Source organism: Ovis canadensis, chromosome 11 (assembly GCF_042477335.2).
Source record: "Ovis canadensis isolate MfBH-ARS-UI-01 breed Bighorn chromosome 11, ARS-UI_OviCan_v2, whole genome shotgun sequence".
Classification (NCBI taxonomy): Eukaryota; Metazoa; Chordata; class Mammalia; order Artiodactyla; family Bovidae; genus Ovis; species Ovis canadensis.
In genome coordinates this window covers 48930438-48954598 of record NC_091255.1, presented here as the reverse complement: position 1 = coordinate 48954598, position 24161 = coordinate 48930438, and the positions used below count along the sequence as shown (strand labels likewise).

The window sequence follows — 24161 nt, the reverse complement described above, 5'->3', positions numbered from 1 at the left end:
AACAAATGCTCTAGTGAAGGAGTGTGAGACATTCAGACTCCGCTACACACACTAGCAGGTAGTGTTCATTTCAGAGGGCTCTCTCTGTGTGCCCTCCTTCTATCCTGTACCACCTGCCGCAGCCCAGATCACATTGCAAGGATACAGTGGGCAGCATGAATGAAACAGTGGCCAACTGATCATTTGTACACATATCAAGTTCTCAAACCCAAGCCATGTCAGGAAGGCAGGAGGCAGAACTCAGGGAGCAGCACAGACTTGGTCACTGGCTGTCAGACCATTCCTATCACACATGGTTTGCATTCCAAGCATATGCTTGAGTTATAAAAGTACAGCAGTCTCCCAGAGGAATCAAACTTCAGTTTCTTTTTCCCTTCCCTCAACTACCCCAGTCCCACACCTGCAAGCCTAAGGCAGTCAGTGTTATCATAGTGCCCTCTGGTGTCCCCATGACAAATTGCCATTTAATGCCACTGGAAGCCAAACCGAGAAAAGTGGGGACTTGAGTAACCATGTGGATTAATTTAACTAAGGGGACTGGAAAAATGAGGTTTCAATGACAATCCAAACCCAAACGAGGGCATCTTGAAACAAGTGGCTTCAGCTGAGGACCGTGGGACGGTTTGGGGAGGAATTTTCACATTGCCTTCTGAAAAGTTTGAGCTCTCTTGAAACGTGATAGCTGAAGAAAACAAAGACTGTAACTTGAAAATAAATATATTCACAATCTGTAGTCACATTCTCCTGACCACCCCCACAACCTTGGGAGTGCCCAGGAAACTCAACAAGTCTTTAAAATGTCACAGTGTGGAAGCATCCGCAACATAACATGAACACAGTACACTCCAAAAAAAAAAAAGATATCCTTTGATCAAAGTGTCCTCCAAATCTCCACGTCAACTGGCTTATTTGTCTGGAGTCTCCTTTTTCGTTCTGCTTCCTCTGATCCAAAAGTTCTTAAAAATATACCAATGTTTGAGGAGACTAAGAAATCAATATATGAACTTTCGGCAGCATCCATCTGTATACCTGTAAGCATGTTGGTTAGGGGCACACTCAGGGTAGAGGCGGTGAGCGTAATTAAAAAGGGTCTACTTGGTAGTTTGTAATGCATAAATATAATAAAACTCAAAGATATAATTCTGTGCTAATAGTCATGAATCTATAGATTATTTTTTTATCAGTTTTAAGTAAAAAAAGGTCATCTGCTTTCAGACCTGAATGTATAAAGTACTAAAATGAAGACTCCATTGGTCTCTAAATGCCAGCTGGATACTTTCGGGTGGGGTATTAGTAGAAAAGAATTTAAGGCAATCCAGTAGCTAAGATATTTCCAACTAAAGCTTTGTCTTTCAGAGCATGCTCTATTTCCTTCTCTTCAATCTTCAGAGACACCTGCAAGGAAGAGAAAAGGACTTTTTGTGGTGGGGAACTCACAAAAGCCAAGTTTTTATTACAGAAACCTTTACTATGTTAAACTTTTCTCACAAGAGTCAAGCAAGTTAAACACTGCTTTTCCAATAACATGGGGGGAAAAGAATCTGATTCATACTATAGCCCTATCTCCACACACCTTAAATCCTACCTAACGAAAAAAAAGTGTTGATCCAACTGTGATCATTTTTACCTCTTTACTTTAGCAAAATATAAGCTCTTCAAAGCAGGACAACTAAAAGCAATGTCACAGAGAAGCAGTTCGTTGTACCTTTGTGAAGCGGGTTTCCTTGTTTTTCTTTAATCCGAAGATGCCTCTGGCCTCCAAGAGGCCTGAAAGTGACAAACACTCTGACTGGGCCACAGCTGCCACCTGCTGTTTGCGACAGACGTTACTATAGGCTTCGTGTAACTGGAAGGAAACAAGGGAAATCAAATGTCGTTTAAAAGCCCTATCTCTTCTAACTTTGTAATCTTTTAAAATAAGGTAAGTCTGGGTTTGCAAAAGAGTTATCGGAATACCCCAATGCTCTCCATTTTCAATAAAATCCTTGAAAATGCATTCTGGAGGTACCGCCAAAAACCTACAGTGTGATGCAAGGAGGGGGCTTTATTGTGTTTCATAGGGAGAGGCAGAAATAACGGGGAGAAGATTAATGGTAAAGTCTCAACCATAGCCCAAGGGAAATAAAAGTCAGCTGCCTTTTACATGATACCAGTACTTATTCTCACCGTTAAAATCCATTTTTAATTCACATCAGCTGCAGCAACATAGGCCTTTAGGAAATTTCTGCTCTGCAAAGCAGATTCTCCTCTCCACCCCAGCTCCATCTGCTGAGATTCCTGACTAACCTTCCCCAGGGTGACCTCTTTGATTTTCAACCGCCTGGTCAAGAGCAGCAAAGAGCAGACCAAGATCTTCTGCTGGAGGGGGAAGGAATCTTGTGCTCCTTCTCGGCTCAAAGTCATCCTGTTTCCATCAACTTCCGAGATGACTTGTGATACGTGAATAACACCAACTCGCTTGGGAACCAGTGACTCAGAGAGTGATTTACCTATCAAGTAAATAAATCAGGATTAATTCGATTTTTAAAATATTGTACTTTTACAGTTAAATATGAATCGAGACAGATGATACTAAGTTTTGGTGGAAGGAGAGGTTCCAGTTCTGTAACGAGAAGTCGAAGGATGAGACACAGTGCGATCCTCAGGAAGATGCCAAAATGTGACATGAGTCGGAAAGTAAGGTTATCATCTTTCTGGGCAGAACGGTGAGCTGTTTCATCCTGTATGATGCAATTTACTGTCAAAAAGATGAAGTCTACTCATGAAAGAATAAGGACCAGACAGAGAACTAATGTAAGGTTCCTAATATCTCAAAGGCAAAGAAGGACAGAACCTTGAATCAAAGATGACTGGGCCTGGTCATTGTTAAAGGCTGGAAAAATTACCTAATATTTCAAATCAAGTGAGTGGCTAAACGTGGACAGTCCTAAGTCCTCTTGATAGCCTCCCCAAATGACCTTCGAGGTTTGGTTCATTTGCCCAAGCCAATCTCCAGGAGAGCAACACTTGAGAAAATGTCATCGGATATTTCAGCAGATAGCACCATCTCTGAGGCCGGAGGTTGGGAAACTGCCAAGGAGCCACAGAGGACTGTGGCCTCATTGTCTGGATGCAGGAATGGCAAGACAGAAGAGGATTTGCTCTGTAACAAACTTTGCCTCATGTTACTTCCTGAGACCAAGTCAGCTGTCCCACAGAGTTTGCTTCAGTTGTTGTTGTTCAGCCACTAAGTCGTGTACGACTCTTTGCAACCCCAGGGACTGAAGCACGCCAGGCTTCCCTGTCCTTCACTGCTTCAATTCCATGATCACAGACGGGATGCTACCGAGCACTAAGCATACTGGAGAAACTGGAGTTCAGTGGTCAAGAGGCAGAATCTCACAAAGCTGAGAAGAATTCAGGTCTAGTCTTACTCCCTATCCAATGGCTGAGTCTCTTCATAACAGTTCCAAGAAGAGGTCACCTACCCAGCTTGTGTCTGAGTCTCTTCAATACTGGGACACCCCCACTGTGTCAAAAGAAGACCAGTTTGTGCTCTTTACTGGGAAGTGCCTTCTTTTTTCTTTTTTTGGCTGCACCACGACGCATGTGGGGTTTTAGTTCCCCAACCGAGGATCAAACCCACACCGCCTACACTGGAAGTGCGGAGTCTTAACCACTTCCCTGGACCCACCAGGGAAGTCCAGGAAAGTGTCTTCTTATATTTAGTTAAAGTCAGTCTCCCTGTAGCTTTCTAAAGCCATTAAAGCTAACCACATCTACCAACGGTTAAAAGACAGGAATTAGATTAGTTTAATAATTTATGATAAGAAGTCACAAATTCTTTTAGTTCTGTGTGTGTGAGCGGTGCTCCCCAGGTCCACTGACGAGCCTAAATGTTACTGGTAGGGGAAAAAAGGAACGATGTAAAAAGTTGAAGAGAAACCAGTATCTAGTCTGTGCATTGGCAGATATTACCTACTATCAGTCAAAGCACTGTTTGGCTACTTCTGAAATATTTTTATTAATCTTCTTTCAACAAGTTGATGATAAGGAAGAAACAATCAAATCAGACTGTTCTGTTTCTAAAGATTAACATTGGATATTAACCACAAGATATGCAGTTCACGGCCATTTTACATCCTCTATAGCTAAGAGGACAAGGCTGAGGGAAAGGAAAACTAATTTTGTCGTTTTTGTGAAAGCTTGCAGTTTACTGTAGCAATGCTATCTTTGTATCGCCACCCTCTGAGACTTGTTGAAAGTCTAGCGATATCCCAAGTGGAACTAATTCTTTCCCTGTCTGACTCTTATTTCCTGGGCTTTGCTTTCACCTATATCAAGACCTAAAGTGCACTCGATATAAGCACCCAGAGAGACGCTGATCCAATCTTAGTGTCTAGTTTTCATTCCTAGGACTTGGAAAGAAAACCGACTGTCCCAACGATTCATGTAACACCCTGGAGAACCCATTTCCAGTAATGCGTGGATTACAGCACTGGCAGGCAAGACTGAAACAAAGTAGATGAAACTGATGAAAAACACAGACACCCATACACAAACGGACAACAGGATTTAACTATGCTCATCTCATCTTTTTATTTCTTTCAGAAAAGTAAAGCTTCTAATTATAAAGGAAAAGGAAACAGAGATAAACTACTCACATTCAGAGAGTGGTTTGAGGATAGTCTGACTTTTGACATCTGACTCTACGATTTCAATGGCCCTCCTGTAAAAAAAAAAAAAAGTTATTTCTAGAGTTAATTTAGGCTGAGCCAAACCAAACACCACACCAAACCACCAAGCCCCAAAACAGGCACATTAACACAAAGCAACATGTTTTATAATTTTAAAACCCAAGAAAATTGGATTATGCCTCAACTCCAGGGGACTTAATTGCCTCGAAATAAATCATGGACCAGGGAACCTGAGAAACTTCAACACTACTCGATTTCCTCTTACAGAGGCTGAGTAAGTCATCATACATTGAGCCAATGATAATATTTTGGACAAGGAAAACATGTCATGGATAGAAGAGAGGACACGCAGTGTGGGTGACTGACTAAAGAGAGACAGCACCACCCATACACTCCAGCCCTAAAAGAGGAGCCTGCAGTTATCTATACATAGGCTGTGTGTAGGCTAAAACCACACCGGCCTACATGACTCTTGCTCATAGCTGCAGTCTTTATCCAAGTAGTTTGCTGACTAGGAAGAACTTTCAAATCCAGGATCACACCATCTAGCAAGAGGAAGAGCTTACTCTCCCACTGCTCTCTCCAAAGTACTTTGCCCACAGGAAGCCATGCACCAGACCTGGATCTTCTGCATGGCAGTAGGGGGAGGTTGGACCAGCGGGCCAACACAGCAAGTGTCATTTTAATGGACCCAGTGTCCTACTGGGAAAGAAGAAATTTCATCAGTCAGCACAGAGGCTTTCCCCAGCAGGAGAGGCTGGGGGATGGGAAGCGGGAGAGAGAGAGGTCTGGAACACAACTATGGAGGACCACCAGCTGGAGGAAGGGGTGCTCACAAAAGCAAAGGAAGGGGCAAAAAAAGTCTCAAGGCAAGGATGGTTCAGGTCCATAAATAAACCTGCTTGAGACCAGCTAATGGAAAAGTAAACTGGAGTCTTTTTTAATACAAATGTAATTAACCAATCTATAATCACCACAGGGAGTGCCAGCAACATCTCATTTGTTTCTCCCTCTGTAGGTAATGGACTGATAATGTTTCAGACATTAGCACGGTGGAAATGCAGAGCTCCCCACTGAGAAACAAGTCCTCCTTTCTGAACGTAAAACGTGGCAGAATGGAGCCTCTTAAGCCACATTCATTTGAGTTACACGAGACAATTAACAGCATTTCTTCTTTTTAATAAAAGCAGCCACCAGTGCCATAACTCACCTGCAAATATCAAGCGCTTTGCGAACATCTCCCGAAACAGCAGAGACTTTGCGGGCGCAGAACTGAATGGCAGCATTGTCTAGGACCTGGTCATTAAATGCCTTTGGACAAGACATAGAAGTTTACAGTTGAAAGTACACAGCTCCTCTTCTGCAGTTTTGGTCTCAGACATGAGTACTTTCACGCTTAATTCTAAACTTGATTGACCAAACTGTAGGGTCTAAGAGATGCCTTTACTGCTTAGGAATGGGAATTTCATACATTGAAGCATTTTGTAGGAATGTGGTAGAAGTTCACAAAGGGGAAAAAAGCAACTGAAACGTAAATTACCAAAACTACACTATACTAAAATCTACTTGGTCGTTTACAAGAGAAAGTGCTTTCTTGGTCCTATTTTTTTTTTAAATTTTTTGGCCAGACCATGAGACATACGGGATCTTAGTTCCCCGACCAGGGATACAAGCTGTGCCCCCCCAGCATTGGAAGTGCAAAGTCTTAGCCACTGGACCGCCAGGGAGGTCCCAGGTCCTATTTTTTTTTTTCTATTTCTTTTTGGCTACGCTGGGTCTTCATTGCTGCGTGGGCTGTTCCGTGGTTGTGGCAAGCAGGAGCTACTCTCTAGTTGTGGTGCACGGGCTTCTCATTGAGGTGGCTTCTCCTGTTGTGAAGCACAGACTCTAGCAGTTGCGGCTGCCAGGCTCAATTGCGCCAAGGCTTGTGGGATCCTCCCGGATCAGGGATGGAACCCGTGTCTCCTGCAGTGGCAGGCAGATTACCACTGAGCCACCAGGGAAGCCCCCTCAGGTCCTATTTTAAGACTGTTGCGTGTGTGTTAGTCGCTCAGTCATGTCCGACTGTTTGCGACCCCACAGACTATAGCCTGCCGGGCTCCTCTGTCCATGAAATTCTCCAGGCAGGAATACTGGAGTGGGTTGCCATTTCCTGCTCCATGAGACTATTAGAGAAGCATTTGAGTGACTCCTCTCTTATGTTTATTCCAATACTGAAGCACCCAATAAATGGAGCCATAGGTGGAAATTCACACAAAAATGTTCTCACTATGGCCCACAGGAATGCCTTGTTTAGCAATGGAGTCAAAGCAAAATATTTTAGAACCATTGTTAGGTTTCCTTTTCACAGGTGATACAAGGAACAGACACTTTGGTACAGTGCTTGGCACTCACCTGATTCAGTCGATCCTGCAAGATGGTGGCTATCTGATTTTTGGTATAAGGTGGGAAGTTCAACAGCTGTGGCTTGCATTTTTCTCTAGCTTGAAGCCTCGGCAGAATTCTATCCGTGAGATCCAGAGTATTAGCAATACCTGAGGAGGAGATATGTAACACTTATCATCAGTGGTCAAATCACCCTAAAAGGAAAAATAAACCTTCTGAAAGCTGAATAAAATTTCTAGTCATAATCCAGCATTCCAACTGTTGCTTCCCACTTGTCCCCAACTCTCAATACTCATTAGGTTAGATGTACACAATCATCGAAGAATGTTTTTTATTTAAGTGTTCCTTATTTCTCGGCTGTGCTGGGCCTTCGTTGCGGCATGTGGGAAGAATGCTCTATTCAAATTAGGTTTTAAATTTTGACTAATAGCAGGACCAGACACTCCCAAAATTGACTGTTGCTGAAATGCAGTCTTATGTCATTTCTATTCAGAGGTAACAAAACTGATTTGATTTGTGAAAGTCGCTCAGTTGTGTGTCCAACTCTTTGCAACCCCATGGACTATACAGTCCATGGAATTCTCCAGGCCAGAACACTGGAGTGGGTAGCCATTCCCTTTTCCAGGGGATCTTCCCAACCCAGGGATTGAACCCAGATCTCCTGTATTGCAGATTCTTTACCAGCTAAGCCACAAGGGAAGCCCTGATTTGATTAAGTTCCCTATTATTTTATAATAACTTTCCTTAAAAAAAAAATTCTTTTATTTATTTTTATTCTTTTTTGACTGAGCTGCACAGTATGTGGGATCTCAGTTCCCTGACCAACTCATGCCCCCTACCGTGGAAGTGTGGAACCACTGGACCACCAGGGATGTCCCTATAGTAACCTTATTATGGTAAGAAAGCAGAAAGCTGGTGTAAGATAAAGTAATAGGTGATAATTCCCTGGCAGTCCAGTGGTTAGGACTACTCACTTTCATAGCCAAGGTTCAACCCCTGGTTGGGGAACTAAGATCCCACAAGCCATGTACACGGTGAAAAAACAACAACAACAAAACTCATAAGCCGAACAGATCTAAAAAAGAAGTCTTTAGAACCACCACGTAACATGAACAACAGAGCACTAACCAATCAGCACCAACCGAGAATTGCTTAGCCACGGCCATTCAAACAGTGTGTACAAGACATCCTGCCCTCTGCTGTCCAGCTGATCCATCTCGTCCAACACCAACACACTACAAAGAAAGAAACAATGAGGATCCATGTTCACCTTCTTAACTCTCCAATCGGTTTGATGTGGGCTGACTCTAGGTCACATTCCTACAGCTCAAACCAGTTTGAAGGTAGTCATCTACCCCATTTGGTAACATACAGCAATGAGCTTAAAAACATTTTCCCCCAATTTGAAATTAGAAGGTTTTTCTTTTTTCTTTTCTTCTTTCCCTTTAAGCTTATGTAACTACCTCTCAGAGAGAAAATATAGGATATGTTCTTTTTATGAGTAAACTGATAAATTCAAGAGACGAGACTGTGAGTTTGTGGGCAACAAATCTTGCAGACTTTCACAAAGCAACATGCAGCAGAGCAACGCTTACATCATGGGGCCCTTCTCTGCAGTCATATGGTTTTCCAGTTTCCTCATCATGTCCTTCCCAGCTGGCCTGGATACTTCTTCCTGACAAATCTCCTGAGCAATGGCTGGGAATACAGCCTGGGCACTCCTCAAGGACATGCAATTCAGCACGATAGTTTTAAAGCCTTTTAGTTCCTTCTAGAAAAATTGCAAACAGGCAAGTTAGTTTGGCCTCGGATAAACTTCTGATGGAATGTGATGTGTCTTTGAGGGGTTAACAGCATATAAGAAAATAAGCTCCACTTTCATTTGGAAAGATTTTGACAATGAAATTTAAAATGTCTTATTTGGGAGAAAACTGCAATCCCTGAAGTACTTCCACTTTTTCTTAACCCTTAATAACCAGATGTCATTTTAGCAAGAGCATCATAATTCAGACTCTCAATGTACCTTGAGGTCTTGCAGAATTCGGCTTAAGCAGGCAGTTTTTCCAGTTCCAGGAGCACCAGAAAGATAAAGACTTCCAGCTTTTTTCCCACAGATGTGCTCCCTTAGGAAATTCCTGATGACATCCATCTCCTTTTCCCTGGCAGGCAGCTGATCCGGGACAGCTGTAGTCAGGACCTGTTTCGCTTGCTGGTAGCAAGTGCCTGTGCCAGACATGAAAGGACAATTAGACACAACAGAGGGTACCGAGAAGACCCACCGCCTTTCACTTGGAATCACCAGCCTTGGTTACGAGGCTGCACTAACAGCTTGCCATGAAAGAACCAACCCTCTTGCTTGAACAGTCTCAGACATGCAGACTCTTTCTCCGGCGGACACCTCTGCTCAGAATCGGTTGTGATGTCCTGACCTTTCGGAACTGAGGAATGTATTTTGTTTTGGTGAACTCTGGTGCGTTCTCTTTTGCCAGGAGACTTAGTTGTCAGCTGATTGTCAAATACCAGTCTGCGTCCCTTTGATGTCTGTGAGCGAGGGGGACCATTCTCTTTCTTGCCTTGCTTTGGTGGAGAACAGGGAGATAAACGGGGAGTGTTGCACAGGTTGTCATCACCTGAAACATATTAAAATCCGAATGGGTCACTTATAGCAGTGGACAGTAAAAGGATTTGGAAAGATCTCTGCATCCGCCCCTCAAAAGGGGGATGGAATTTCTACCAGGGTCAGAATCACCAAAATAAAATGCCTCTCAGCCAGAAGCAAACATCGGCCACCAGATGGCACCACTGAGTCTTACTAGTTGGTGGAGGTTTTAATGGGAGGAAATTCTAGGATTGCTCTAAAACAGGGCTTTCCAACCTAGGCATCATTGATATCTTGGACCAAATAATTTTTCATTGTGGGGGACTGTCCTGTGCACTGTATCATAGTGAGCAGCACCCACTGTCAGTGGCATCCCCTCAGTTATGACAACTAAAAATGTCTCCAGATACTACCAAATCACCCCTCATTAAAAATAGATGCGCTGAAACAAGAAAGGGAAAAAAGAAAACTTAAAGAAACAAGAAAGGATTATCAACCACAAGAATTGTCACCTGTTTCTCATAATTTCACAACCACTGAGGCAAGTTTCAAAATACTATATAACGAACAGTGACAGAATCAAGCTCAGTATTAAGGAACTGAAGATCAGCCCTATGAAGCAGTTCAGAAAGTGATTTCAAAAGTAGCTTAACTCTGAAGTTCAGTAAGCAGTTAGCAACCATTCTGAAAATAACCAAAGGGAATAGAATCGTCTTAATTGTACTTAGAAAGCTGTTTCAAAGTCATCTTATCATTAAGAAAGAGGTTGAGAGCTACCGGTTAAAAAGTACTCAAACAATGGCTATCTTACCCAGACGTTTTCTGGGGCTAAGAGGCAGAATTTTTGCACAAGAAGAACGCAGGATAGCCTGGGCATTTGTCAATTCTAGTTTGGTGTCACTGGAGCTTTTAGCTTTGTCCACTGTCCGAGACGGTTTCTTTTTTGGAAAACTGATTGTAGCCTGTGACTGGGAACGGGTTCGAGGCATGATGGCAGCACAGCTGGGTACAAAAAAAGGAAGGGGACATCCAGTCAATATGTAAAAGTGAAGGAAAAATAATTAACATGGAACTTAAACCAATGATCAACACTCATTTCATAATCAGATTATGTTATGACAATATTTTAGCATTTAATTCTGGTTCATATCCAAATCTATGCAACAAGAAATACCTTGTCTACCTACTATACATAACAGGCTGTCATAAGTATTTTAGGTATTTACTAAGCTTCCCTTGTGGCTCAGCTGGTAAAGAATCCACCTGCAATGCGAGAGACCTGCATTTGATCCCTGGGTTGGGAAGATCCCCTGGAGAAGGGAAAGGCTACCCACTCCAATATTCTGGTGGAGAATTCCACGGACTGTAAGTCCATGGGGTCGCAAAAAGTCGGACACGACTGAGCGACTTTTACTTTCATTTAAGTTTTAGAACCATTTTAGAGGTAGGTACTATTATCCTTTTCTTACTGATAAGAAAACTGAGAGGCAGCGAGACCCAACATCATAGCAAAGTAAGATATAAGACCAGGTATTCTGGCTCCAGAACCCAAATTTTTAACCACTCAAGCCATGCAATAAGAAGTTGATCTTAATTGGCGCCTATAGCACTTCTAATTCTCTAGCTCCAGGCCCGGAGTAGATCATTATCACCATTTTAGCGCAGCAGCCTCCATACTTATAGGCTTCCCCAAGCCCTCAGTCCCTACTCCGTCCAACCTCGGCCCCACAGAATCCCAGACGTTCGGGGAACATCGCCCTCATATCGCACTCAGCACAACTGTCAGACCATTCCGAGGGTGCATTCCTCGCTACCCGACCCCGACCTCATCACCTTCCTGAGATCTGAGCTCTCCTCCCGCGGTCCTTGCCCCAGGCTCTCACAAACTCCGCCGCCCCCAAGGAGAGGACCCGGGCCTCCTCTCCTTTCCACCATACAGGGCTGCGTCACCTCAGTGCCGGCTCTTCCTCACGTCTCCGGCAGACAACTTTAGGGACTGTCCACGACAAGCTGCTGGATAAAGCCCACACAGACAGCAGTAAAGCCCAGCCACGCTCGCGCCAAATCTGCACAGCCGCAGCTTTCCCGCCTCCCGCCAAAGCCCTTCCACGCTTCTGATTGGCTGTCGCCAGAGCGCAGCGCGCGCCTTGGAGGCAGCCCCCTCCTTCACAGCCAATCAAGCTGGAGGGTACGCAACCAATAAGAGAGCCCCAGGTCTTAGCGCCACAGTGAGGCCACGCCCACAAGTCCTTTTACATCCGGGGCCTCTGCGGAAAGACCCGCGGTTGCGCCGAGGCCGAGTGAGTCCGGCTGGCCCCGCCGCAAAGCCCGGCGGGATATGTAGTCTTTGCAGCTCGCGACTGTATTCCCACGCCCTTTTTTGGTTCTCGTGCCCTTTCTCAGTGTTGCACGTACCTATTTTTATTATCCTAATGGGCTAGACCCTGATGCTGGGAGGGATTGGGGGCAGGAGGAGAAGGGGACGACAGAGGATGAGATGGTTGGATGGCATCACCGACTCGATGGACATGAGTTTGAGTGAACTCCGGGAGTTGGTGATGGACAGGGAGGCCTGGCGTGTTCATGGGGTCGCAAACAGTCGGCCACGACTGAGCGACTGAACTGAACCGAACTGAACGGGCTAGATTTTCAGAGAGCTACTACATAATCATTTAATCAGTTCAGTCTCTCAGTCGTGTTCGACTCTGCGACTGCGCGGACTGCTGCATTCCAGGCTTCCTTGTCCATCACCAGCCCCTGGAGTTTGCTCAAACTCATGTCCATTGAGTAGGTGATGCCATCCAACCATCTGATCCTCTGTCATCCCCTTCTCCTCCTGCCTTCAATCTTTCCCAGCATTAGGGTCTTTTCCAATGAATCTGTTCGCATCTGGTGGCCAAAGTATTGGAGCTTCAGCTTCAGCATCAATCCTTCCAGTGAATATTCAAGATTGATTTAAGATTGACAGGTTTGATCTAACTGCAGTCCAAAGGGACTCTCAAGAGTCTTCTCCAACACCACAGTTCAAAAGCATCAATTCTTCAGCACTCAGCTTTCTTTACGGGCCAACTCTCACATCCATACATGACTACTGGAAAAACCATACCTTTGACTAGATGGACCTTTGTCGGCAAAGTAATGTCTCAATGCCTACCATTATTTGGGCAATTCTGGGTGCCAGGTTTGATGCCAAGTGCTTTACTAATGCTCAACACTGCAAGGCACAAAGCAAATCCGCTGAGGGTTAGAGGTCACAAAATTTTTGGTGGCTTTGAGGGCCTAGGATCATTATTTGGTACCAAAGTCAGTTTCTTTGTAAAGCTCTGCATAAATAACACTGCACTTCATCACATTAGCCCCCTTATTTGTGTTTCAAAGATGAGAAATAGGGCCAGGCCTTTGCTTTTATTTTGTTACAGATAAGAATATGATATTCTGTGTACCTTCCCATTACTAGTCCCCATTGATCCACACAATGTGGGGAGTGGAGAGAATTATGGCCCCTTAATTTAAAAATATTTTTTAATGGCTAAATACAAGGGTTTCAGGACCAGAGACGACCTCTATAGAAGAGGCAAGCTGAGCTTTTAATGAAAAAATATAAATTAGAGCAGTAATTTACAGACCAGCTTCCAAAGCTAATAACCCAGTTAAGCCTCAGGTGCCATTAAAAACCAAAACCCATATTCTAGGTGATGGTAAGCATTTATCTCTCATCCTTCTATATCAAATGAAATAGAGCAATAAAAGCAAGTAATAGGAAAACAACAATATTACAATCAAGTTAGTTGTAGTTGATTCATATAGGGTATAAAAGCCAATACTTATGTGTATGTCAGGCTTTGAGCTCTGGTATTTTACCTATATCACCCTATTAATTCTCATAGGAACCCCATGAAGTTGTAATTATTTCCATTTCACTAATAAGGAGACAGAAATAAGAGAGGTTGAGGAGATGTGCCCAAGATCACACAACTAGTGAGTAGAAGAATTGGAATTCGAACCCAGGAAGTCTGAAAGGAGATCAAACTCCTAACCACTTAAAACATCCAAGGAGTAATAGAAAGTCAAAGTTGCTCAGTCATGGCCAACTCTTTGAGACCTCATGGAATTCTCCAGCCAAGAATACTGAAGTGGGTAGACATTCTCTTCCCCAGGGACTCTTCCCCACCAAGGAATTGAACTCAGGTCTCCCACATTGCAGGCGGATTCTTTACCAGCTGAGCCACCAGGGAACCCAATAGACAGATGCAGGTCCTATAGTAGAGAGAGGGCAAGGGAACACATTTGAGGAAGGCTTTCTAGGAGATGAACACTGTAAGAATGAAGGGTATAGGCTGCCACAAATGGAGAAAGTGTTACCATAGAATCGAGGCTTTTTTACCAGCTGGTATTTCTGATCTCTTAATAGGGCAATAGAACCTAGGAAGCAACTTCCATTCTTGATATTTATTTCTATAACCTGGGCACCTAAAAATTGTCCTTCATAACCAACGGTAACAAGTGCCCAGCGAGCTTTTAAGGGATGGTGGTGAACAACCTACCTATCTTAATTACAGAGGGAGCAGAAGAAGCCATGGGTACTTAATGTGGATACTGGAACCTATGGAAGCATCCACCAGGAAATACAGCACTGGTCCAATGCCGGGGTCCAGCCCTGGTGGATCCAGGGAATTCGAAGGATGGACAGAGTCGGCGAGGAAAAAACTTATTTATTAATATAAGATTAGATTAGGGAGAAATAGTGTAGTAGGAAAATTAAGTGGAGAAAGAAGGCTGAATAACTTGGTTTACGTGGGAAGCCAATAAAGTTCCAGACAAGGAGCTTGCACTATCTATGTTAGGCCACCAGTGTCCTCTTGAATATTGGGGGGTGCCCCACCTTGGGCTCCCCCTCGCGTGGATCTTAAAAGCCGGGACAAGTAAGTAGATATGGTGAGCCTCCACGCCCCAGATGGGAATTCAGCCAGAAATTAGAGAGGAGACATGGGGGAAACCAGTCCAGCGACTGTCCCGTCCTCTATTGTTCAGAAGGCCTTTTATACTTTTTGATAATACATGGAGATCAATGGGTAACACAAAGTTATGCAGCGTTAGCAGCCCAGCTTCTTATCAAAACCAGGCGTTTCTCTCTGCATACCTAGTTGTATACACAAATCTTAGGTAATTTACACCATCTTCCAGCCAAAAGGGCCAATTAACATTTTACAGCCTTTTTTCTGATAAGGGTTTGTCAACCAGAAGACTTATTTGTGTTGATCTTCCCAAAGTCTGGTGCCACTCTCAGAAAGCACTAAATAAAGTTACATTCTTACATAGCAAAGATACAGCAACTTATAACAAGCAAAAGGAGTACAGTGATTTATAACAAAAGAAATTAACTCAAAAGTCTGGTGTTGCTAACATCAAAACTACTATATATCTTTTTCATATCCCATTTACATTAACATCCTCCCAGGTGCCTACAAGATAAAGAATATGGAGGCCTGGCAGCAGTCATTGAGTCAACAGTGAAAACCCTCTACCAATATGATTTTTAACTCTTTAGAAAAGGCTCTGGATCTTTAAGATGCTTTAAGCTTTGTGCCTCTCACGGTTGGGGGGCTGTAAGCAATTCACAAGCTGTAAGAGGTCCGGGGAACCTGTTAGGCAAGCTAGAGAGCTATCAGAGGGGTTTAACTGAAACATCCCTTTCAAATGCAGAAGACTAAAGCCATGACTTGACTTTTTTCTGAGAATATCAGAAGAGCAGAGTACAAAAGCCGGCAGATTTTTTGGTTTTTGGGGTACATGCTCAGGAAATTCCAGGGGGAACCCCTGAAGCCTAATCATGTCCTTGCGTTTTGTCAGGCTTCCTCCCTCATGACCTGTCATGGGCGGGATTCCTCACGCTGGCTCCCGGCAGTCCAAGAAAAGCCTACAAGAGTTAGGGACTACTGGGGAAGCAGGCAGAGAACTGCAGAATGTCCAGGTTGAAAGGTCTCTGAAAGGATACCTACTTGAAGCTTTCTCTTTCCAGTACTCCAGTAGTTACGATGAGATACCATCATGTTTCTTGCTTCTGTGCCTCTTCTGTGCTGTTTCCTATGTCTGCAATGCTGCTCACCATCCTTCCCTGGCTAATTACCATAAAGACTCTTAGTATACCTCATAGGTTTCTCCTGGTGGCTGTTCTGCTCTCCTGCTAGACTGTGAGCTCCTTAGAGGCAAAGACCATGTCCTATTCATCTTCATACTGTCAGTGTCTGGCACAGAGCTAAAATATGCAATCAGTGCTTGCTGAATGAATGGAAAAGATATTCCTGCCAAGCAGCTATCCATCTTTTGTGTGAACATTTTTTGTGGTCAGACAGCATACAGTCCTTTAAGTCTCACATTCGCCTAAACCTAGGAGTGGAGAATGAATTATGTGTAAAATGATCCAGACTGGGCTCCAGTGATGTCAGAGACAAAGCATCTCTCCATCGTTATCCTCCAGGGTGATGAGGATCCTTTAGTCCTTTTAACTCTGTCTGCAGAGTAATGGGGAGTCAGAGACAGGCAGCTTCCTTACAGTAACTTGCAGTTTGTGGCTGGGCTGGGTCAGGAAACACTGAAGTGACACTTTCGCTGTAAGCAGGTATGCCTCGGTAATAGTTAAAAGTGGGACAGACTAGTGTCCTTATCACCTGCTAATTCACACACAGTATCATGGGGGAAGGAATGAAATCACACAGGAAGAACCTGTCTGGCATCCTTTTGTGAGTCTGTGCGCATGTCTTTGTGCGCACTGGTGGGTGTGACTAGCAATATCATCCCAAAAGGACAGAGAGAGCTGATAGGAAGTTAGAAGTTAAGGGTCATTTAGGCAAGCTCCATTTGAGAGCTATTCAAAGGCACAGGAGGAACAATTACATCAATAAATAGGTAGTTTATTTATCATATTAATAACAACGATGAATCAAAGAATCAAGAATTCGGCCTATCTGGCAAATATGGATGAAAATGAAAGGAGGCCCTTCCCCCACCCCCCACTCCCTCCCCCATAGGTTTTTATATCAAAACTATGCGAGTGACTCATCCACACACCCGTTATGAATCGGTCCAGGAAATAATTCCAAGACCTCTGCTAGTGATGAAAGTACAGGTTAAGCTCATTAAATCCATGGTGATTATGTCAGCTGACCACAGTAAGCCGAGACTGTCTGGTTCAATTTCGACACCTAAAGTCAAAGTTCAAGGAAGTCAGCTAAGATTTCAACTTAAAAAGGAGTGAAGGAGAAAAGCCAACATCCACATAAAAAAACCGACACACACAGTCCGTGTTCTGCCCTCACCTTTTCTTCACACCTCACCGTGAGAATCCACCATGCGTACAGGCGGAGAGAACCATCAGGGACAGAGAGACAAGGCCTGGGGGATCTCCTTGGGCTCCCTGAAACCATGGGCCAAGGAGAGTTAGTGGCAAATACAAATAATGACCAACTCTCAGGATCACCTGGTCAGCTTGGTGAAGTGGAACTGAGTTTCCAAACACAGCAGGAGAGGAGGGGGGAAAATTCTCAGGAAGCTGCAGGTGCTTATGTCCAAGTGAGTGTTTCTACTGTCTCAAGGGGACCTAGAGTCAAACGACACCCCTGAGACAGCAGACTTCTTCCCACTCTCTGCCACCACTTGCGGCAGTATCCCAGACAAGAGTACACAGTTTTCAGGTTTTTGTGTTTGTTTTTTAGCAAGGTTTAATTAAACTGCACGGCATCCAGAAGAAATGTACCAAAGAATCCAACCTGAGACCAGATTACACATTTGGGGCGGGGGGATGGGGGGGCATCAATGCTAAGTGGGGGAGGGAGTACTTTAATCAGAAACAACGCCAAAATAAATCATACAATAAATTATTTCTTAAAAAGAGAGAAACTGATCGACATGCCAAGATGGACGCACACATACATACACACGCTGTTCACACACATCACTCTAGTCTTGCATTCAGTGTTGATGAGGGCTCCCGTGCTGGTCGCCATGCGAAAAGACAAAGGCTAGACATGAGAAGAGAAGGCTCAGCCCCTCTGCCACCAGCGGAATGAGGTTCAAGACAGTTAAGAGAGGGAACCCACTCACTTGTCGGAAACAAGAGTAGAAAGAAGGAAACAGCAGTTATCAAGGAAGATTTAATTGCTTCAAAGAGGGACAGAGGAAGAAAGCACAGAAGTCTAACACAAGTAAAGGCACAATGAACGTGGAGTTGAATGGAACCAAACCCTTCCTTCGGTTAGTCATCCTTTATTTTGTTTTTCTAAGTGTTTTGACGGTGGTTGTCGTTTTGCTTCATTCTGCTTTTAAGAGACGAGTGCTGAAGGCAGAGTTGTAATGCCTCCCATTCCCTAAGTTAGGGTGGCGCCCAGAGAACCACCATGACCACGTGGAGCTGGGGACTGAGATTCAACAGGGAAAGCAAGCCTACAACTGGAATGTCAGGAATCTGATCTGTAGCTCATTGTAGGTTGGGTTTCCAGAAGAACAGACAGCTCAGTGTAGTGCCATCAAAGGGCCTCAGCCGCCCTTTACTCCACCCCCAGAGCTTTGCAGAAGGGAAGGACCCTGGAGTCACACTTCTCCCCCACTCCCATAAGCACGCAGCCTACAGATTATTTCAAGTGATCAGGAGAATTAAAACACACCCCAACCCTGAGTTGCTCTGTAGCAAGTCTATTTACAATTTTCTCTCACCTCTCCCTGGAGGTGAGTCTGGGTTTCAAGTTGGGAAGCTGTGGGGTGAGGGGATGCCCCCAGTGCAGTGGCCAGTCTCCTTGCCTCCGCCAGCTGAGAGAGCTGGTATACTTTCTGGAGGCCGGAGCCTCCCATCTGTTGGTGGGATGACCCGAAGTGCTCTCGCTCAGCAGGCCCAGGCAGTGAAACTACTGGGGGCGCTGTGGCTGGAGGAAACCCCCACCAGAGAGAAAACCTGGAATATTACAGTGCTGTGATCCAGGTTTGGGAACCAGAGATGAAGGACATGGGGACATCAAGCTCATTGAAAAACCTGGAGGCCACTGGCCTGTTTCCCAGAAAGGGCAGTAAGAAACAACTATTAAGTTTTTCCCACCCGAGAAAAACAGCATAAAACCAAACCCACACAAGGGCTTTTAGCACAGCTTCCTGATGCTTAGCTGGGCAACGTCTCTTCCTTCCAGGAAGGAATAAGGGGGCTAATGGGACTGGGCAACAGCCTCAACATGAGACCACCCAATCTTCCACTGAAGAGACGACATTCCCACAAGCAGATTAAAAAGAGCAGTTTAAAAGGTGAGAAGTTTTAGTGCTCTTATAGCCAGCCCACCTCAAACCTATATTACAAGCTTTTTACAGCGTACAAAATAGATCAGTAACTATGAGGCTCACATTCCCATTCTTCAATAGTAAATATACATGATAATAAATCTGTTATTAACAGAGGGACCAAATAAGGTATAAGGCAAAGACATTTAAATAGGTACTGTGTCATCAACATGCTCTGCGGAAGAAAATCCAGCTGACTAGATCTAGTCCCAGGCCTTTTCCCATGAGGCCAAGAAACTGAACGTACAATCCATACCCACATGACACAGTCCAGATTCTGGGGAATATGGGGGGCAGCAGGTCACAGGGGAGGATGAAGGAGCCCCAATGAAAACCTGGGGTTTGGCTTTTACATGTAACGCTTATTTCAATGCTCTGTGTTTGAGTAGTGGGGGGTAGCGGGGGAAGGTAACACTTTGATAACATTGTACAAAAGGCATCAACTCCCATTTCAAAAATAAATGGGAAGACTTCACAGTCCAAGTTCAGTAGCCGGTCAGTGTCTGCCCCGGAACTCTGCTGTGGTGTCAAGTCCTGCACTTTCTCCTTTGCCCTCCACTAGCATCCCCTCTCTCAGCTCCCCTGGCTTCAGGATGCCAGGGATACTGCCGAGAGGTAACTGCTAACAGATGTGAAAATAAGAATTATAAATAAAAGAACCATTAGGGAGAGTATGGTGACAGACCTAACTGTGGTTTGCCTCAACAGTCAGAATGGTCCAGGGCATGGCAAAGGACAGCAGACCCCAGACAAGCAACCCAAGTTAAGAGCTCTCTCATCTAGCAGTGGGAAGACCTGGGTTTCACTGGGCACCATGAAAAGACCCTTAGTTTGTGATCCAATAGATTGGAAAGTCCCTAGGACAGTTAAAGCCTGTGACGTATCTGGTGAAAAGTCTTCGTGGACTTCTTCCCATTCGTTCCAAACAACAGCATGGTTCTTCTGCTCTCACTCTAAGCTCTGAGCAGCGTCTGCACTCAAAGGCTTGAGCAAACCACACCAGCTGGATATGGAGCTCCACTCTGCTGTCAGAGAAAGGCAAGTCCCTATACCATGATCCAAGCTCAGGTCCTACCTAGACTGGGAACCTCCATTTTCTCTGGGCTCAACTAGGACTTGGAAGACGAAACAATGTTGCTGGCTGCCACAGAAGATCAATTAGATCAAAGCACACCTCACCCAAGTCACTGTGCTTCTTGGCACAGAGGAATCTGACCCCCCAGAAGCTTCCTCACCTGTCTCTACTCAGAAATGTTAACCTATGCAGGCTTGTGGCTAAATGGTGAAGGGAATGGGAAGAGCCTGCTCAGTCAGCTGGGCTATGAATTTCAGAGCCGGTGGGCCTTAGTTAAAAGTCTTCACAGCCCACAGAGCTGGACCTTTCCACAAGGTGCTTCACCCTTCCCTCCTTTGTCACCCTGGGGGCTGAAGTTTCTGAACAGGACTGAAAGGGCCAGGGGCTTCTGGAGCCAAGCAGTAAAAGACTGAGGCAGCCTCGAGGTCAAGGTTAAGGCCAAGGCCAAGGTCCTATTTTCCTATCTCTCACTAGAGGTTTTAGGGATTTGAGAATCCATAATGAATGAATGAAAGGGACTTTTCTCTTGAGGGGATAAGGTGGTGAGAGAACGACAACATCCCTCAGCCTCAGCACCTGCGGAAGTGGAGCAGGGAGTCCCCGGGTGCTCCCACCACGGCCCCTGATCCCTGTGCTGCAGAGGAACTGACCAGCTCTGAAAGGATGCCCAGTTCTTTTCACCTTCTCTTTTCATTGATGTTTAGTTCACCTGGTTAGTATTTAGTGTTTCTATCCAGCCTATTTCTGGGTATGGGCGTGGAGTGGGGTTACAGCAAAACCAAAATACCCCTAAAAATAGAGCAGATCCATTTCCTTACCTATGCTCCAAACCTGACCTTTAAAACAGATCATTTCCCTGCAAACTCCTTTCCTGTTTCACTAAAAATGCCCACTCCCGGAAGTCCTGGCCATACCAGCTTCCTAAAATGAAGAAAGATAATGTAGCCATCAAGTTCCTCTCTCCCCACCCCCCTACAGTGGGTAGGAGAAGGTGGGAGGACCATTCTCCACCCTATCCCGACAGTGAGTTCATTCATCACGACAAGGCACCTTTCCCCAGAGGAAAGCAGGAGACACGGAAGCTGCTTCCTCATCTGGCCAGCAGGGCTTGCTAGAGGGATGGGTGCAGGGCCTCAGGCCCTGCTGTCAATACAGAGAGTCCGGTCACCAAGTCCAGAGATGAGATGCATAGATGGAGGTGAGTTGGGAGGGCGCTTGGAGTCTAGAGGTTGGTTGCACTGGAGAAACACATCAGGAGCTGTCATGCAGGTTTCAGGGGAATGGAAGGGACCATCTGAGAAGAGGAGAGGGTCCATCCTTTTCCTGAGGAGCAGGACCAAGTCAGGCTTCACCTGAGAATGGGGGGCAGAGGTGGGGCTCCACGGGCAGCTGAAAAATAAATAAATAAAAACCACATACATAAGGTCACTCACCAGACCCAGAATCACCCAAACATTCCTAAAACGAGAGACAGACAGGCTCTTTGAGCTATCCTTTAAAACCTGGGATGAGGTTTTGTCTTTTTAAGAAAATGCAGACAAGAAGAAGCAAATGTTAACTTAAGAAAAACACATCAATTCTATAGCCTACATAATTATGGAAGAACTTCCTTGATTCTCTTCTTACCTCGGTTTGTTTTGCTGGGATATATCCTCTGAAAGTGTTTATACTCTTCTGGAGCAGGAAAGTCTTCGACTGGATGGAAAGAATATTTTGACTCAAAATCATCTGCAAAAGGAATACAGCATTAACTCCTATCACCGCCTAATTAATTCCTAATTCTACCTCGGCTCCCATACGCCTCACCACTACTCCTAACCCTTCCTGACGCACTGAGAGGGCCTGCCTTGCTCAGTGAACCCATGAGGATGGCAACAGTATTACTCTCCATGCCTTGAATGCAGAGTGTGTTCAAAGACTCTTTACACTAAGGAATGAGTCTTTGAAATGGTTCTTTACATCTTTCCACAAACTGGTTCTTTACAACTTTTGGTTTGGATGTTTCCAGACCAGGCATATCCCAGTAAAGGAGCCCAACTGTTTGCCTGGGAGGGGAAGGAAATATAATTCTGTTTTAGCGACATAGTCATCTTAAAGACTATCACCATGGGAAACCAACTGAACTGAATCCACAAACTGGGAGAAATTAAGCTAACCTGGGAATATGTGTTACCAGCTAGTGGGAGATTTTGACCAGGTGATTCCTTCTTGGTCCGGCTCCCCTCAGGGAGTTCTGTAACACAGCTGGGAGAGCCATGGCATGGCCTCTGCTCCCACCTCCCACAGCTCCTCTACATGAAAGCTCAAGTTTCCTACGGGTGTGACTTGATCACATTCCACAAGGCACACCTTCTAAGCAAAAACCCTAGTCCACTTAATAGGAACAGACCAGAGCAGGAGCAGAGAAGAGGTAATCATTAAAGAGTCTACAGTGCGCAGGCTAAAATGGACCGTGAAGATTTTTCCAGACTTCCTCAACAGTTTCAGTTGCCCAGTTGTGTCCAGCACTTCGCGACCCCATGGACTGCAGCACACCAGGCCTCCCTGTCCCTCAACAGAGGGTCTAACAATACCTGCTGGACAATCTTTACTTGGTGCTTCATGACAGACCTAATGAATCAGACTCTCTCAGGTGGAGCCCAAGATTCATTTATAACCTTGCAAAAGTGGACCTGATAACTCTAGTCCCTTTAGTCAATCTCCTTGTTTCACAGATAAGGGAAGTGAGGTCCAGAAAAATGAAGTGACTCCTTCAAAGTAACGGAGCTCGTCAATGGCTTTGGATTATCAGATAAGCTAACCACAAATAATGAGCTTTGAGGAACAAGAGAGTGGCTTCAGAGTTAGCAAAACACTTGCTGATTTTACTTTTAATCTCTTCCAAAGCAGTCGAGCTGAGAATTCACCTAAGGAAAGCAATGTACATGGGTGGGAACAGAAGTCTGAAAGGAAGTCAGGAGAGGAACTGCAGTGAAGAGGGTACCAACTGGCCATGCCCACTGTGCAGTGGCCACTGGAGTCAGTGAAGTCCCTTAGGAGCTATGAGACCAATACTGCTAGCTACTCACCCAAGAAAGATCGGACAGTGGTGATGGAATCTCTGTGGCCATTCCTCAGGGGCGGCGGTGGCGGAGGAGGCCCGGCTGGCGTTCTTGAGGGCGGAGGTGGGGGCTTTCCTCGGCTCAGGGGTTCTGACCCGTGCACTCGGTATGGTGGTGGGGGAGGGGGGGCATCCCTGGCACCATTTCGGATCATCAGTGGCGGGGGTGGAGGAGCTGCAATTAGAATCGAAAGCAGTTAGGCTTGGATGCAGAGACAGTGATGGGCAGAGGGATGTGAGAGGCATGGGCCAAAAGAGCACCTCGGTGCCTTCCCAAAGAGCCAGCCTCTAGGAGCCTCTGGGCAGCATGCTGAATGTCACACCCCCTCCTCTCAGCCCTGTTTCTTTTTCAAAATTTTTACTTTCTTTATTTGGCTGCGCTGATGCAGTATGTGAGATCTTAAGTTTCCCTGACCAGGGGTCGAACTCGTGCCCCCTGCACTGGAAGCACATAGTCCCAACCACTCGGATCGCCAGGAAGTCCTCCTATTTCTTCAGCAACATCACATTCTTCCAGAGACAAAGTTCAGAATGAATACATGACCCTTTTTCATTTCGCATGACAAGTCAGGCAAGAACTCTACTTATTCGTGATGATTTCTTCTTGGCTTTTCCACGCCTGCCTCCACAATTCAAAGTCAGGGCTTTCTCACTTTTAGCCGGTTCTACTGCAAAAAGCCTCTCCATTGTTTTCCTTGCTTCTGATCTCTTAGCCTTCCCATCCATTCTGCATACCAACAACACACTAATCTTCAAATACTAGCTCAAACTTTTCCAAGGGCTCTGCATTTCCTACCTCATAAAGTTTCAAATCCTCAGCTTCCACAAGTATCACCCCACGATCTTCCTTGCTTACACAGTAATCTACCACGTGGGTAACCTGATCTCGCCTTCATTCTTTCCTTCCTTGCCTCCTAGGTTGAACTGGCACCATTCATCCACACTCTCACTGTTACCTCTCTCTCTCTCTCTACTACTCTACTATGCTATATTATAATTATTCATTAT

The 24161-nt window shown here is 45.1% G+C and overlaps 2 protein-coding genes across 6 annotated transcripts in view; both read right to left on the bottom strand.

Annotated features, from left to right (window-relative positions):
- Positions 1-701: 701 nt before the first annotated feature.
- Positions 702-11783, bottom strand: CDC6 (cell division cycle 6). Of its 2 annotated transcripts, none has more exons than XM_069543408.1 (12): positions 11494-11783; positions 10472-10662; positions 9410-9691; positions 9085-9284; positions 8657-8832; positions 8190-8296; positions 7071-7210; positions 5887-5987; positions 4644-4708; positions 2287-2489; positions 1706-1846; positions 702-1395 (listed from the first exon to the last, which is right to left on the bottom strand). In XM_069543408.1, the coding sequence occupies exons 2-12, from the start codon at positions 10647-10649 to the stop codon at positions 1306-1308; spliced, it is 1683 nt and encodes a 560-aa protein (XP_069399509.1). In that variant the 5' UTR covers positions 10650-10662; positions 11494-11783; the 3' UTR covers positions 702-1305. The 2 variants fall into 2 exon arrangements, with proteins under 2 accessions (XP_069399509.1, XP_069399510.1); XM_069543409.1 differs by having other exon boundaries at positions 11611-11758.
- A 5569-nt stretch (positions 11784-17352) lies between these two features.
- WIPF2 (WAS/WASL interacting protein family member 2) overlaps positions 17353-24161 on the bottom strand; it is a 40718-nt gene continuing 33909 nt past the window's right edge. For all 4 annotated transcript variants that reach the window (XM_069543402.1, XM_069543403.1, XM_069543404.1 and 1 more), the window contains 3 exons: positions 23122-23328; positions 21680-21781; positions 17353-21442 (listed from right to left, as the gene is read on the bottom strand). In XM_069543402.1, the coding sequence (XP_069399503.1) occupies positions 21402-21442; positions 21680-21781; positions 23122-23328 (350 nt within the window). In that variant the 3' untranslated portion in view covers positions 17353-21401. The remainder of the gene's footprint in view (positions 21443-21679; positions 21782-23121; positions 23329-24161) is intronic.